Source organism: Oncorhynchus masou, chromosome 5 (assembly GCF_036934945.1).
Source record: "Oncorhynchus masou masou isolate Uvic2021 chromosome 5, UVic_Omas_1.1, whole genome shotgun sequence".
Taxonomy (NCBI): domain Eukaryota; kingdom Metazoa; phylum Chordata; class Actinopteri; order Salmoniformes; family Salmonidae; genus Oncorhynchus; species Oncorhynchus masou.
Genome location: NC_088216.1, coordinates 20,182,438 through 20,195,851, shown reverse-complemented (window position 1 = coordinate 20,195,851; position 13,414 = coordinate 20,182,438). Strand labels below are relative to the sequence as shown.

The 13,414-nt window shown below is 48.8% G+C and overlaps 1 protein-coding gene across 1 annotated transcript in view; it reads left to right on the top strand.

Moving 5' to 3' along the window:
- The window catches only part of LOC135536638 (xylosyltransferase 1-like), a 124,987-nt gene that overhangs the window by 93,520 nt on the left and 18,053 nt on the right, over positions 1-13,414 (top strand). Inside the window, exons 8-9 of the mRNA XM_064962909.1 lie at positions 1,256-1,521; positions 7,025-7,220. Coding sequence (XP_064818981.1) covers positions 1,256-1,521; positions 7,025-7,220 — 462 coding nt within the window. The remainder of the gene's footprint in view (positions 1-1,255; positions 1,522-7,024; positions 7,221-13,414) is intronic.

Below are 13,414 nucleotides of genomic sequence, written 5' to 3'. Positions count from 1 at the left end.
TTCTAGCGGGAGATGGATCGGCAGACTTTTGTCTGACTAGCGAATTGAAAAGTCATTTAAGTGGGAAAAGTACCTGGCTGAAAATGACTGTCATCGACAGCCGGCGCTAGTGGAAAACACTGCACACACCATCTTCTAGAGAGAACTAATTTACATACGCCAGTTAGCCATTGTTGACATCAGCACTTATGAGCCTTCATTCATTTTTTCCCCACCTCCTTCCAGTTGTCATTTATAGTCCCGTCTCCAGTCCCTTTCCATTTCAGTAAGTGCCTCCCACAGCCATTCCAAGCCATTTCAGTAAGTGCCTCCCACAGCCATTCAAAGCCATTTCAGTGGGCCATAAGCAAAGTAGCGAAATGCCTCTTAAAGTGTGGACGTGACACTCCTTGTTTTTCTAGCGAGAAATGTGATGCATCCGATCACCCACATAAACTTACAGGCACACTCACCCACACACTCTGACACTCCCACACACACACACACACACACACATTCTCTCTCTCACAAACACACACACGCTTTCTCTAGCGAGGAACAACAATGTGATGCATCTAAAATGTTAATCCCAAAACCCTCCTTAACAACAAAGCCCTAGTAGCACAGATAGAGAGAGTTGTTTTGGAGAGAACTCAGACTGACTTCTGGGTGTTTTATGTCTGTTGTCATGGAGATCAGCAAGCGGCAGATAGAGAGCGAGAGACAGAGACAGGGATTGGAGAGAGAGATGGGGGAGAGAGATAAAGGTAAGATTCCCTGGTGTTTCAGGAAGTACAAAGGAAACAGGAAGTCTTCTTCTGTGGTTTTGTCTTGTGTTTGAAAGAAGCAGCCAGCTCTGGTAGCTGACAGGGGGAAAGACGCAACCCTGAACTTAATAAATGTGCAGGCGAGAGAGAGAGAGAGAGAGAGAGAGAAGAGAGAGAGAGAGAGAGAGAGAGAGAGAGAGAGAGAGAGAGAGAAAACGTGGGTACTGAGACAGTTTACCAGATATGACGTGGCGGTGTATCTACTTGTTGTCTTCTGTATGTGGGAGAGAATATTAAATCAAAGATGCCCCTCGCACATACACATGTACACACTATTTCTCTCTCTCTCTCTCTCTCTCTCTCTCTCTCTCTCTCTCTCTCTCTCTCAAACTCCCACTCTCTTCCACTCCATGTCCCATTCTGCAGTCGTTCCCAGCAAGCCACCATTTGTATAATCTTCTCTATGTTTTTCTCTCCCCTTCTCTCCTACTCCTTCCATTTCCTCACAGCAAACGTCCCGTCCTACGTTCTTCGCCAGGAAGTTTGAAGCCAGTGTTAACCAGGAGATAGTGAACCAACTAGATGGCTACCTGTTTGGACCCATGCCCCAGGGGACCCCTGGCCTCCAGGCCTACTGGGAGAGTGCGTTTGACGAGGCTGATGGGGTCGCAACCCTGAGCGACACACAGCTCACACTCTACCATGCGTTTGCTCGTCTGGGCCTGGCCAGGGCGGCAGCATCGCTGCAAGGAGATCCTAAGGATGACAGCTGCAGGTTAGTAAGCAGTCCAGGTCACACACTGAACACATGTACACACAGTGGTGTAAAGTACTTAAGTAAAAATACTTAAGTAGTTCTTATGGGTATCTGTACTTTACTTTACTATTCATATTTTTGACTACTTTTACTTCATTACATTCCTGAAGAAAATGTTCTCTTGATAAGTGTGTGAATTAGACCATTTTCCTGTCTTGCGAAGCATTCATCATGTAACTTGTACTTTTGGGTGTCAGGGAAAATGAGTAGAAAGTACATTATTTTGCAGTAAAAAGTAGATCACCTCTGGTCACCCCTACTGCCTCTGATCTGGCGGACTCACTAAACACATGCTTCGTTTGTAGGAGCGTGCCCCTGGCTATCCGTAAATACATTTTAAAAAACTGCAAAATGTGGCCAGCTGCTTTGCTTAGTATAAGGAATTTGAAATGATTTATACTTTTACTTTTGATACTTAAGTACATTTTAGCAATTCATTTACTTTTGATACTTAAGTATATTTAAAACCAAATACTTTTACACTTTTACTCAAGTAGTATTTTACTTTTAGTCTTTCACTTTTACTTGAGTCATTTTGTATTAAGGTATCTGTACTTCTCCTCAAGTATGACGATTGAGTACTTTTTCCACCACTGTGTACAGGCATGCATATCACATGCTAACATGAACACGCACTGACACACACTCACACGTACACACAAATAGTAGTATACACGAACAGACAATGCATGCACAGAACATGAATGGACACACACACACACCGCAGCAGTCATTCACAGCATCGTGGCAATGACACACCTCAATGTTTTGGGTAAAATTCAACCCTCCGTCAGAAACCTTTTTGTATCCTTTCTCATCCAATAATATACATATCTGGTGTCAGACGGCATCGCGCGTCAACGCTATCCGTACAGGCCTCGCGCGTCAACGCTATCCGTGCGGCCTCGCGCGTCAACGCTATCCGTGCGGCCTCGCGCGTCAACGCTATCCGTGCGGCCTCGCGCGTCAACGCTATCCGTGCGGCCTCGCGCGTCAACGCTATCCGTGCGGCCTCGCGCGTCAACGCTATCCGTGCGGCCTCGCGCGTCAACGCTATCCGTACGGCCTCGCGCGTCAACACTATCCGTACGGCATCACTAGTAACAATACCCTGCTTCTAATGAGCCGATGGGAACCGGTACGGTTCACACTGTTCACTCAGTTACTGTGTTGTAATACCACAGTTGCAACACGTTTGGGACCAGCAGCACCTGCGGTAGCTAGAATATGAAGCCTGCGTTAGCTGAGTCTCAGGGCCAATGTACAGGTAGCTGCCAAAATAAAGGAAACACCAACATAAAGTACTTTAGTAGTTGCCAGAACAGCTCCAATGCACCTTGGCATAGATTGCATAAGTGTCTGGAAGTCTGTTGGAGGGATGCGACACCATTCTGGTGGAATTGTCCGTGTTCCAACCAACGTGAGATGTACTATACGCCCATGTTTCTGCTGCTGGCAGCTTGTATTATCAGTCTGTTTCAGATCCAGTATAGTTCCACATAAGCAGGCTGGATAGCAGGCAGGCAGGCAGGTAGTTCTGCATTGTGGGTAGCTGCAGGGGTCTCTGGGTACAGAGTCAAGATGAGAGGAAGCATGTTTCCATCTAGCTGCACACACACACCCTATGTCTATCGTTTAACTACAGCTGTTTCTACTCATGGCTCTGCCTGTAAATTGGGAAGGAAGGGAAACAACGTTGTGTGTGTGTGTGTGTGTGTGTGTGTGTGTGTGTGTGTGTGTGTGTGTGTGTGTACACATTAAGTGTGTGAGAGCAAGAGGGCATCTGTGAGTATACGTGTCAGTCTGCAAATCTCTAATTGTGGGATCATGTGAGAAAAGCATTTGCTGCGAGGAAACAAGCAATTTTCAGTCTTTCACACTAACATATCCACACCCAGCTGTCACACACACACACACACACACACACACACACACACACACACACACACACACACACACACACACACACACACACACACACACACACACACACACACACACACTCTCTCTCTCTCTCTCTCTCTCTCTCTCTCTCTCTCTCTCTCTCTCTCTCTCTCTCTCTCTCTCTCTCTCTCTCTCTCTCTCTCTCTCTCTCACACACACACACACACAGGGCAATGTTTGGGGCCATGAGAGGCTAGGTTTGTAGAGCTTACAGTGTGTGCATGAGACAGCAGGGTGGGGCTGCCATGGGGGGATGGAGAGAAGGAGAGACGGAGGAGAGGAGAGGGGGATTTCTGTCTTTTCACAGCCTGCTGTGACTCCAGTGGGGAGGGGGTGGAGGGAAGGGCTGAATGGAGGCTCTATGTATCTGCTCTCTCTCTCTCTCTCTCTCTCTCTCTCTCTCTCTCTCTCTCTCTCTCTCTCTCTCTCTCTCTCTCTCTCTCTCTCTCTCTCTCTCTCTCTCTCTCCCTGCCTCTCCCTCTCCCCCCATCTCTCCCCATTCACTCTATGGTCTCTTTCACCTACTCTCTTTCTCGCTCTCTCTCTCTCTCTCCCTGCCTCTCCCTCTCCCCCCATCTCTCCCCATTCACTCTATGGTCTCTTTCACCTACTCTCTTTCTCGCTCTCTCTCTCTCTCTCCCTGCCTCTCCCTCTCCCCCCATCTCTCCCCATTCACTCTATGGTCTCTTTCACCTACTCTCTTTCTCGCTCTCTCTCTCTCTCTCCCTGCCTCTCCCTCTCCCCCATCTCTCCCCATTCACTCTATGGTCTCTTTCACCTACTCTCTTTCTCGCTCTCTCTCTCTCTCTCCCTGCCTCTCCCTCTCCCCCCATCTCTCCCCATTCACTCTATGGTCTCTTTCACCTACTCTCTTTCTCGCTCTCTCTCTCTCTCTCCCTGCCTCTCCCTCTCCCCCATCTCTCCCCATTCACTCTATGGTCTCTTTCACCTACTCTCTTTCTCTCTCTCTCTCTCTCTCTCTCTCTCTCTCTCTCTCTCTCTCTCTCTCTCTCTCTCTCTCTCCCTGTCTCTCCCTCTCCCCCCATCTCTCCCCATTCACTCTATGCTCTCTCTTTCACCTACTCTCTTTCTCGCTCTCGCTCTCTCTCTCTCTCTCTCTCTCTCTCCCTGCCTCTCCCTCTCCCCCCATCTCTCCCCATTCACTCTATGGTCTCTTTCACCTACTCTCTTTCTCGCTCTCTCTCTCTCTCTCTCTCTCTCTCTCTCTCTCCCTGTCTCTCCCTCTCCCCCCATCTCTCCCCATTCACTCTATGCTCTCTCTTTCACCTACTCTCTTTCTCGCTCTCGCTCTCTCTCTCTCTCTCTCTCTCTCTCTCTCTCTCCCTGTCTCTCCCTCTCCCCCCATCTCTCCCCATTCACTCTATGCTCTCTCTTTCACCTACTCTCTTCTCGCTCTCGCTCTCTCTCTCTCTCTCTCTCTCTCTCTCTCTCTCTCTCTCTCCCTGTCTCTCACTCTCCCCCCATCTCTCCCCATTCACTCTATGGTCTCTTTCACCTACTCTCTTTCTCGCTCTCTCACTCTCTCTTCTCTCTCTTTCTCTCTCACTCCCTTCTCTCACTCTCTTTCTCCCTCTGCCCCCTTTCTGTCTTTCTGCCTCTCTCTTTCTTTCTCTCTACCTCTACCTCTTTAAAAAAATCTCTATCACTCTCTTTCTCTAGCTCTTTCTGCCTCTCTCTCTACCTCTCTTTCTCTCTCTCTCTCTCTAGCACACACACATAGACACACACACTGTCAGACACACACACAAAGACACACAAACCCACAATTGTCAAAAACGTCAACGTCAGGCATTCCCAAGAGTCTATGTATAATTCAAACTGTGAGTACTTCAGTCCCACCCTGGACGTCTGTAATAAATAACTGAGTAAGTAACTGACTCAGTCTCAGAGAGTATGGAAACCTCTGTTACTGGGTCTACGATGTTGCTAGGGGCAACATCTCTGTCAATCTCTGTCTGTGTCCCAAACGGCACCCTATTCCCTATATAGTGGGAACGAGGGAGGGAGGGAGGAGGAGAGAGGGATAGAGAGAAAAGGGTGTGGAGTGCTCTCTGTGAGCGGGTGTAAATGTTTGCTGTTCTGCTTGTCAGGGTAGCTAGTGCTGTCGGGCTGGGACGGGCACACACACACAGCGCTGTCAGGCAGACTGGTTCTACTACTGGAATACTGATGAGAAGGCTGGTGGGCACATACACATACACACACACGGTGGACACTGGGGCGTGGGGAGGATGAGAGAGAGAGAGAGAGAGAGAGAGAGAGAGAGAGAGAGATGGATTGAGAGAGAGAGAGAGAAACACAAACACACCCTGTTTATTTTCCCAGTAGTCTCTACTCTGCTCTCAGTGCCAGCCTTCTGCCACATGTACAGAATCAGAAAAAAACCACTCACTCCACACACACACACACACAGCCTCCAGAACAATATAACTATCAGGACTAGCCTGGACTGGCAAGCTGATTGTAAGATCAAGCTGACTTCTTAATGGTGTCCCAGACCAGTTCAACTTTGTTAGTGTGTGTGTGTTTTGACCTCGGACTTTGTTTTAGACCAGCAGTTTTCAACCTGGGGTCCGAGGACTACCTGCTCCGCACGTGATTTACTATTTGTAATGTGTATTTTATTTTATTGTAGTTATTGGATGTATAGTATTATAAGCAATTGTACATTACAATATGTGTTAAATCGGTTACATTCACTGATAAAATGGACTAAATTTGAACGCTAAGATATTTTATGTAAAGAAATTCTGCGAGTCGGCGAATGCCCTCAAGACCTTTTGACGCTGATTTGGTCGTCCCCGGGATGGCAAAGGTTGGGAACCGCTGTATTAGACAATATGTGTGTTACGAATCGGTGTGTCATGGTTATCGTCAGAGGCATCGGGCTGTGACTAACTTAATATATTACTGCCAATATACCCAATGACTGTATTGGGTTGGTCCGGGGCAGGTTACAACTACAGTCTGGTCTCAGTCAGTCTGTCCATTCCTAGCCTTAATAATTGTCTCCACAGCAACAGATGTTTTATAGGTCATTGAGTTAATGCCTCTTCCCTTCACACAATCACAGAAAGCAAAGCACATCCCCTTAACCTTTACTTTAGCGTCTGAGACATTAGCAAGGCCCCGCTAGTGAACTTTAGCATCTACAAACATTAGCATTTGTAAGCAGTCTCCAGTAGTTGTTCAATAGATTAATCTAGATACTCTCATCTTACACCATTGGCCTTTTAAACAGCACTGGTACCATATCAAGTTCACTAATGGGAATCTCAATGGGTCTGTCTGTCGGGTTACCATTGGTGTTGCCAGGTAAAACCCTGATAAAGTAGCCTGGTCCCAGATTTGTTTGTGTTGTTGTCAACGCCATTGCTGTCTCTGTCAAAATGAGTGACAGTTGGCATCATAGCCCAAACAGACCTGCACTCAGGCTACTGATAAAGGTCCGTTGAGAAAGGTTGGTTAAAAAGTGTGTTACCTCTTGGTTTGCCAGGTATTTCCCCATGGGCCACCCAGTGTCAGTGCATCTCTACTTCCAGTCGGACCATTTCCAAGGCTACCTGGTCAAGCACCACGCCACTAACCTGGCAACCAGCAAGCTGGAGACCCTGGAGACCTGGGTGATGCCCAGGAAGACCTACAAGGTGGCTTCCCCTCCCAGCACCTTCACCAGGCTGCAGTTCGCTGAGGTAACTGTCCTTCTTTTTTGTGGTTGTATAACGTTTAGGTAATGTTCACATAACATTCCCAGAACAGTAACGCTGTGATATCACGACTAAGGGTTTGACCCAGATGCAGACACAGGAGGCAGATAGTACAGTTCTCAGATGATTTATTAGAAACGCAGGGCAGGCAAAGGGCAGGTTGAGGACAAGCAGAGGTTCGTGATCAGAGTCAGGCAGGTACAGGACAGCAGGCAGGCTTGGGGTCACGGCAGGCAGAGGTTCGTGATCAGAGTCAGGCAGGTACAGGATGGAAGGCAGGCTCGGGGTCAGGACAGACAGAGGTTTGTAATCAGGTCAGAGTCAGGCAGGTACAGGACAGCAGGCAGGCTCGGGGTCAAGGCAGACAGGTTCGTAATCAGGTCAGAGTCAGGCAGGTACAGGACAGCAGGCAGGGTCGGGGTCAGGGCAGGCAGAGGTTCGTGATCAGAGTCAGGCAGGTACAGGACAGCAGGCAGGCTCGGGGTCAGGACAGACAGAGGTTTGTAATCAGGTCAGAGTCAGGCAGGTACAGGACAGCAGGCAGGCTCGGGGTCAAGGCAGACAGGTTCGTAATCAGGTCAGAGTCAGGCAGGTACAGGACAGCAGGCAGGGTCGGGGTCAGGGCAGGCAGAGGTTCGTGATCAAAGTCAGGCAGGTACAGGACAGCAGGCAACCTCGGGGACAGACAGAGGTTCGTAATCAGGTCAGAGTCAGGCAGGTACAGGACAGCAGGCAGGCTCGGGGTCAGAGCAGGCAGAGGTTCGTGATCAGAGTCAGGCAGGTACAGGACAGCAGGCAGGCTCGGGGTCAGGACAGACAGAGGTTTGTAATCAGGTCAGAGTCAGGCAGGTACAGGACAGCAGGCAGGCTCGGGGTCAAGGCAGACAGGTTCGTAATCAGGTCAGAGTCAGGCAGGTACAGGACAGCAGGCAGGCTCGGGGTCAGGGCAGGCAGAGGTTCGTAATCAGAGTCAGGCAGGTACAGGACAGCAGGCAGGCTCGGGGTCAGGGCAGGCAAAGGTTCGTAATCAGGTCAGAGTCAGGCAGGTACAGGACAGCAGGCAGGCTCGGGGTCAGGGCAGGCAGAGGTTCGTGATCAGAGTCAGGCAGGTACAGGACAGCAGGCAGCCTCGGGGACAGACAGAGGTTTGTAATCAGGTCAGAGTCAGGCAGGTACAGGACAGCAGGCAGGCTCGGGGTAAGGGCAGGCAGAGGTTCGTGATCAGAGTCAGGCAGGTACAGGATGGAAGGCAGGCTCGGGGTCAGGGCAGACAGGTTCGTGATCAGAGTCAGGCAGGTACAGGACAGCAGGCAGGCTCGGGGTCAGGGCAGGCAAAGGTTCGTAATCAGGTCAGAGTCAGGCAGGTACAGGATGGCAGGCAGAATATGGTCAGAGCCGGGGAAAACTAGGAAACAGTACTTGAGAAACAGGAAGACGGGAAAGCACGCTGGTAAGACAAGACGAACTGGCAACAGACAAACAGAACACAGGTATAAATACACAGGGGATAATGAGAAGATGGGCAACACCTGGAGGGGGGCGGAGACAAGCACAAAGACAGGTTAAACAGATCTGGGCGTGACTGTCATCTTTTAGAAGTAGACACCTTATATACAGTAGCTTCACCAGGCTACAGTTCGCTGAGGTAACTGACACACAGTTTTTTGGGTTGGAGTTGTAACATTTATGCAATTTTCTTATAACAGTCACATAATATTTACACTCTTTCAGTAGACGGTGCCCCCAAATCAAGCTTTATTTCTACAGCACATTTCAGACATGGAATGCAACACAATGTGGTTCACAGGGAAAGGAAACTAATAAAAACAATGAAAAAAAAACAGAAATATTTACTACACAGAGCAAACATAGGAGGATAAAAAAAGTGTGTTTTAAGATATTTTTTAAATATGTCCACAGTTTCAGCCCCTCTCAGGTTCTCTGGCAGGTTGTTCCAGAGGCTTGGGGCATAATAACTAAAGGTGGTCTCTCCATTCCTCTTGGTCCTAGGCTTTGGGATAGTTAAAAGGTCAGTGCCAGAGGACCTGAGGGACCTACTGGGTACATAACTTAAAGTCATGTCTGACATGTATTGGGGTGCACAATCGTGGATTGATTTAAAAAGCAAGAGAATGATTTATAAATGAATTCTAAAACTCACAGGCAGCCAGTGCAGAGACCTTAAACCCAGTGTAATGTGTGCTCTTCGTCTGGTCTTGGTCCGTAACCGTGCTGCAGCATTCTGTATGTTTTACAGTACAGAGACCTTAAAACCAGTATAATGTGTGCTCTTCGTCTGGTCTTGGTCCGTAACCGTGCTGCAGCATTCTGTATGTTTTACAGTACAGAGACCTTAAAACCAGTATAATGTGTGCTCTTCGTCTGGTCTTGGTCCGTAACCGTGCTGCAGCATTCTGTATGTTTTACAGTACAGAGACCTTAAAACCAGTATAATGTGTGCTCTTCGTCTGGTCTTGGTCCGTAACCGTGCTGCAGCATTCTGTATGTTTTACAGTACAGAGACCTTAAAACCAGTATAATGTGTGCTCTTCGTCTGGTCTTGGTCCGTAACCGTGCTGCAGCATTCTGTATGTTTTGCAATTGACCAATGGCTTTCTTACGTAGACCGGACTATCAAGGCACAAGGCGAGACCCAAATGCAGACATAGGAGACAGATGGTTGGAGTCTTACAATGTTTATTAATCCGAAGGGGTAGTCAAGAGAATGGTCGTGGACAGGCAAAAAGGTCAAAACCAGATCAGAGTCCAGGAGGTACAGAGGGGCAGACAGGCTCGTGGTCAAGGCAGACAGGTGGGAACAAAGTCCAGAAACAGCCACGGGTCAAAACTGGGAGGACTAGAAAAAGGAGACCGCAAAAAGCAGGAGACCGGGAAACCCACTGGTTGACTTGGAAACATATAAGATGAACTGGCACAGAGAGACAGGAAACACCGGGATAAATACACTGGGGAAAATAAGTGACACCTGGAGGGGGTGGAGACAATCACAAGGACAGGTGGAACAGATCAGGGCGTGACACAGACAGGAGAGCTACACAGTAGTCAAGCCTGCTTGTAATGAAAGCATGGATGAGTGTCTTATCAGCCTGAGATAGAAACGGACGCACGTTGGCAATGTTCCCCGGGTGGTAAAAATATTTTGGGGTCACATTCCTATTGTGTGATTCGAAATTGATTTCAGAATCTAAAATAACACCTAGGTTTTTTACCTGGTGTTTCATCTCTATTGCCCGTGAATTAAAATGTGGCCAGATTCTTTCACTGTGCTTTGGCTCCAACAATAAGTACCTCGGTCATGTCTTGATTTAGCTGGAGGAAGTTGTGAGCAATCTGGGTATTTAAATCACTAATACAGTCTAATCTATCCGTGGAGCTAAAATTCTCTGGTGACACAGAAATTGTGTATCGTCTGCGTAGCAGTGAAATCTATATATAAACTGAACAGTACCGGACCCAAAATCAAACCATGTTAAATGCCACGTATCCAAGATAATTGTGCAGTTTAGAGTGTGTAGACTTAGAGTGATTATCTTAATTTACCGAGGTTAGCTAGCCAGCTATTTGTCGTCCTTAACGTAGGAAATGCTGCTAGCTAGCTAGCCAACAGCTAGCCAACCTCTACCGAATTGAACTCCAACTACCCGGTCAACATTCCGCGTCGTTCCACAGGTAGTATCACATTTTCATTTCACTTCATTACAGTACAACGGTTTGATTTGTTTGATCGTAGCTAGCCAGCTACATAGCCGTCTTTGTATCTAAGACAATTGTGTAGTCTAGAGCGATTTTCTAGGTTAGCTTTCTAGGTTAGCTGGCCAGCTATTGTCGTTCTTCTACTGTTTGAATAGCAGCACCGTAGTAACTATTACAGTACAACGGTTTGTTTTGTTTGATCGTAGCTAGCTAGATACATAGCCGTCTTTGTATCTAAGACAATTGTGTAGCCTAGAGCGATTTTCTAGGTTAGCCAGCCAGCTATTGTCGTTCTTTTAAGTAACGGAACGCAATCAACCTTGCTAGCTAGCCAGCTAGCCCCGAATAGCAGCACTGTAGAAACTATTACACTCGACGGAACGACTTGATTAGTGTAGTGTCAACATCGCAGCCACTACCAGCTAGCCTACTCCAGCAGTACTGTTTCATTTCAATCATTTTAGTCAATAAGATTCTTGCTACGTAAGCTTAACTTTCTGAACATTCGAGACGTGTAGTCCACTTGTCATTCCAATCTCCTTTGCATTAGCGTAGCCTCTTCTGTACCCTGTTAACTATGTGTCTATCTATCCCTGTTCTCTCCTCTCTGCACAGACCATACAAACGCTCCACACCGCGTGGCCGCGGCCACCCTAATCTGGTGGTCCCAGCGCGCACGACCCACGTGGAGTTCCTGGTCTCCGGTAGCCTCTGGAACTGCCGATCTGCGGCCAACAAGGCAGAGTTCATCTCAGCCTATGCCTCCCTCCAGTCCCTCGACTTCCTGGCACTGACGGAAACATGGATCACCACAGATAACACTGCTACTCCTACTGCTCTCTCTTCGTCCACCCACGTGTTCTCGCACACCCCGAGAGCTTCTGGTCAGCGGGGTGGTGGCACCGGGATCCTCATCTCTCCCAAGTGGTCATTCTCTCTCTCTCCCTTACCCATCTATCTATCGCCTCCTTTGAATTCCATGCTGTCACAGTTACCAGCCCTTTCAAGCTTAACATTCTTATCATTTATCGCCCTCCAGGTTCCTCGGAGAGTTCATCAATGAGCTTGATGCCTTGATAAGCTCCTTTCCTGAGGACGGCTCACCTCTCACAGTCCTGGGCGACTTTAACCTCCCCACGTCTACCTTTGACTCATTCCTCTCTGCCTCCTTCTTTCCACTCCTCTCCTCTTTTGACCTCACCCTCTCACCTTCCCCCCTACTCACAAGGCAGGCAATACGCTCGACCTCATCTTTACTAGATGCTGTTCTTCCACTAACCTCACTGCAACTCCCCTCCAAGTCTCCGACCACTACCTTGTATCCTTTTCCCTCTCGCTCTCATCCAACACTTCCCACACTGCCCCTACTCGGATGGTATCGCGCCGTCCCAACCTTCGCTCTCTCTCCCCCGCTACTCTTTCCTCTTCCATCCTTTCATCTCTTCCCTCTGCTCATACCTTCTCCAACCTTTCTCCTGACTCTGCCTCCTCAACCCTCCTCTCTTCCCTTTCTGCATCCTTTGACTCTCTATGTCCCCTATCCTCCAGGCCGGCTCGGTCCTCCCCTCCCGCTCCGTGGCTCGATGACTCATTGCGAGCTCACAGAACAGAGCTCCGGGCAGCCGAGCGGAAATGGAGGAAAACCCGCCTCCCTGCGGACCTGGCATCCTTTCACTCCCTCCTCTCTACATTTTCCTCCTCTGTCTCTGCTGCTAAAGCCACTTTCTACCACTCTAAATTCCAAGCATCTGCCTCTAACCCTAGGAAGCTCTTTGCCACCTTCTCCTCCCTTCTGAATCCTCCTCCCCCTCCCCCCCTCCTCCCTCTCTGCAGATGACTTCGTCAACCATTTTGAAAAGAAGGTCGACGACATCCGATCCTCGTTTGCTAAGTCAAACGACACCGCTGGTTCTGCTCACACTGCCCTACCCTGTGCTCTGACCTCTTTCTCCCCTCTCTCTCCAGATGAAATCTCGCTTCTTGTGACGGCCGGCCGCCCAACAACCTGCCCGCTCGACCCTATCCCCTCCTCTCTCCTCCAGACCATTTCCGGGGACCTTCTCCCTTACCTCACCTCGCTCATCAACTCATCCCTGACCGCTGGCTACGTCCCTTCCGTCTTCAAGAGAGCGAGAGTTGCACCCCTTCTGAAGAAACCTACACTCGATCCCTCCGATGTCAACAACTACAGACCAGTATCCCTTCTTTCTTTTCTCTCCAAAACTCTTGAACGTGCCGTCCTTGGCCAGCTCTCCCTCTATCTCTCTCAGAATGACCTTCTTGATCCAAATCAGTCAGGTTTCAAGACTAGTCATTCAACTGAGACTGCTCTTCTCTGCATCACGGAGGCGCTCCGCACTGCTAAAGCTAACTCTCTCTCCTCTGCTCTCATCCTTCTAGACCTATCGGCTGCCTTCGATACTGTGAACCATCAGATCCTCCTCTCCACCCTCTCCGAGTTGGGC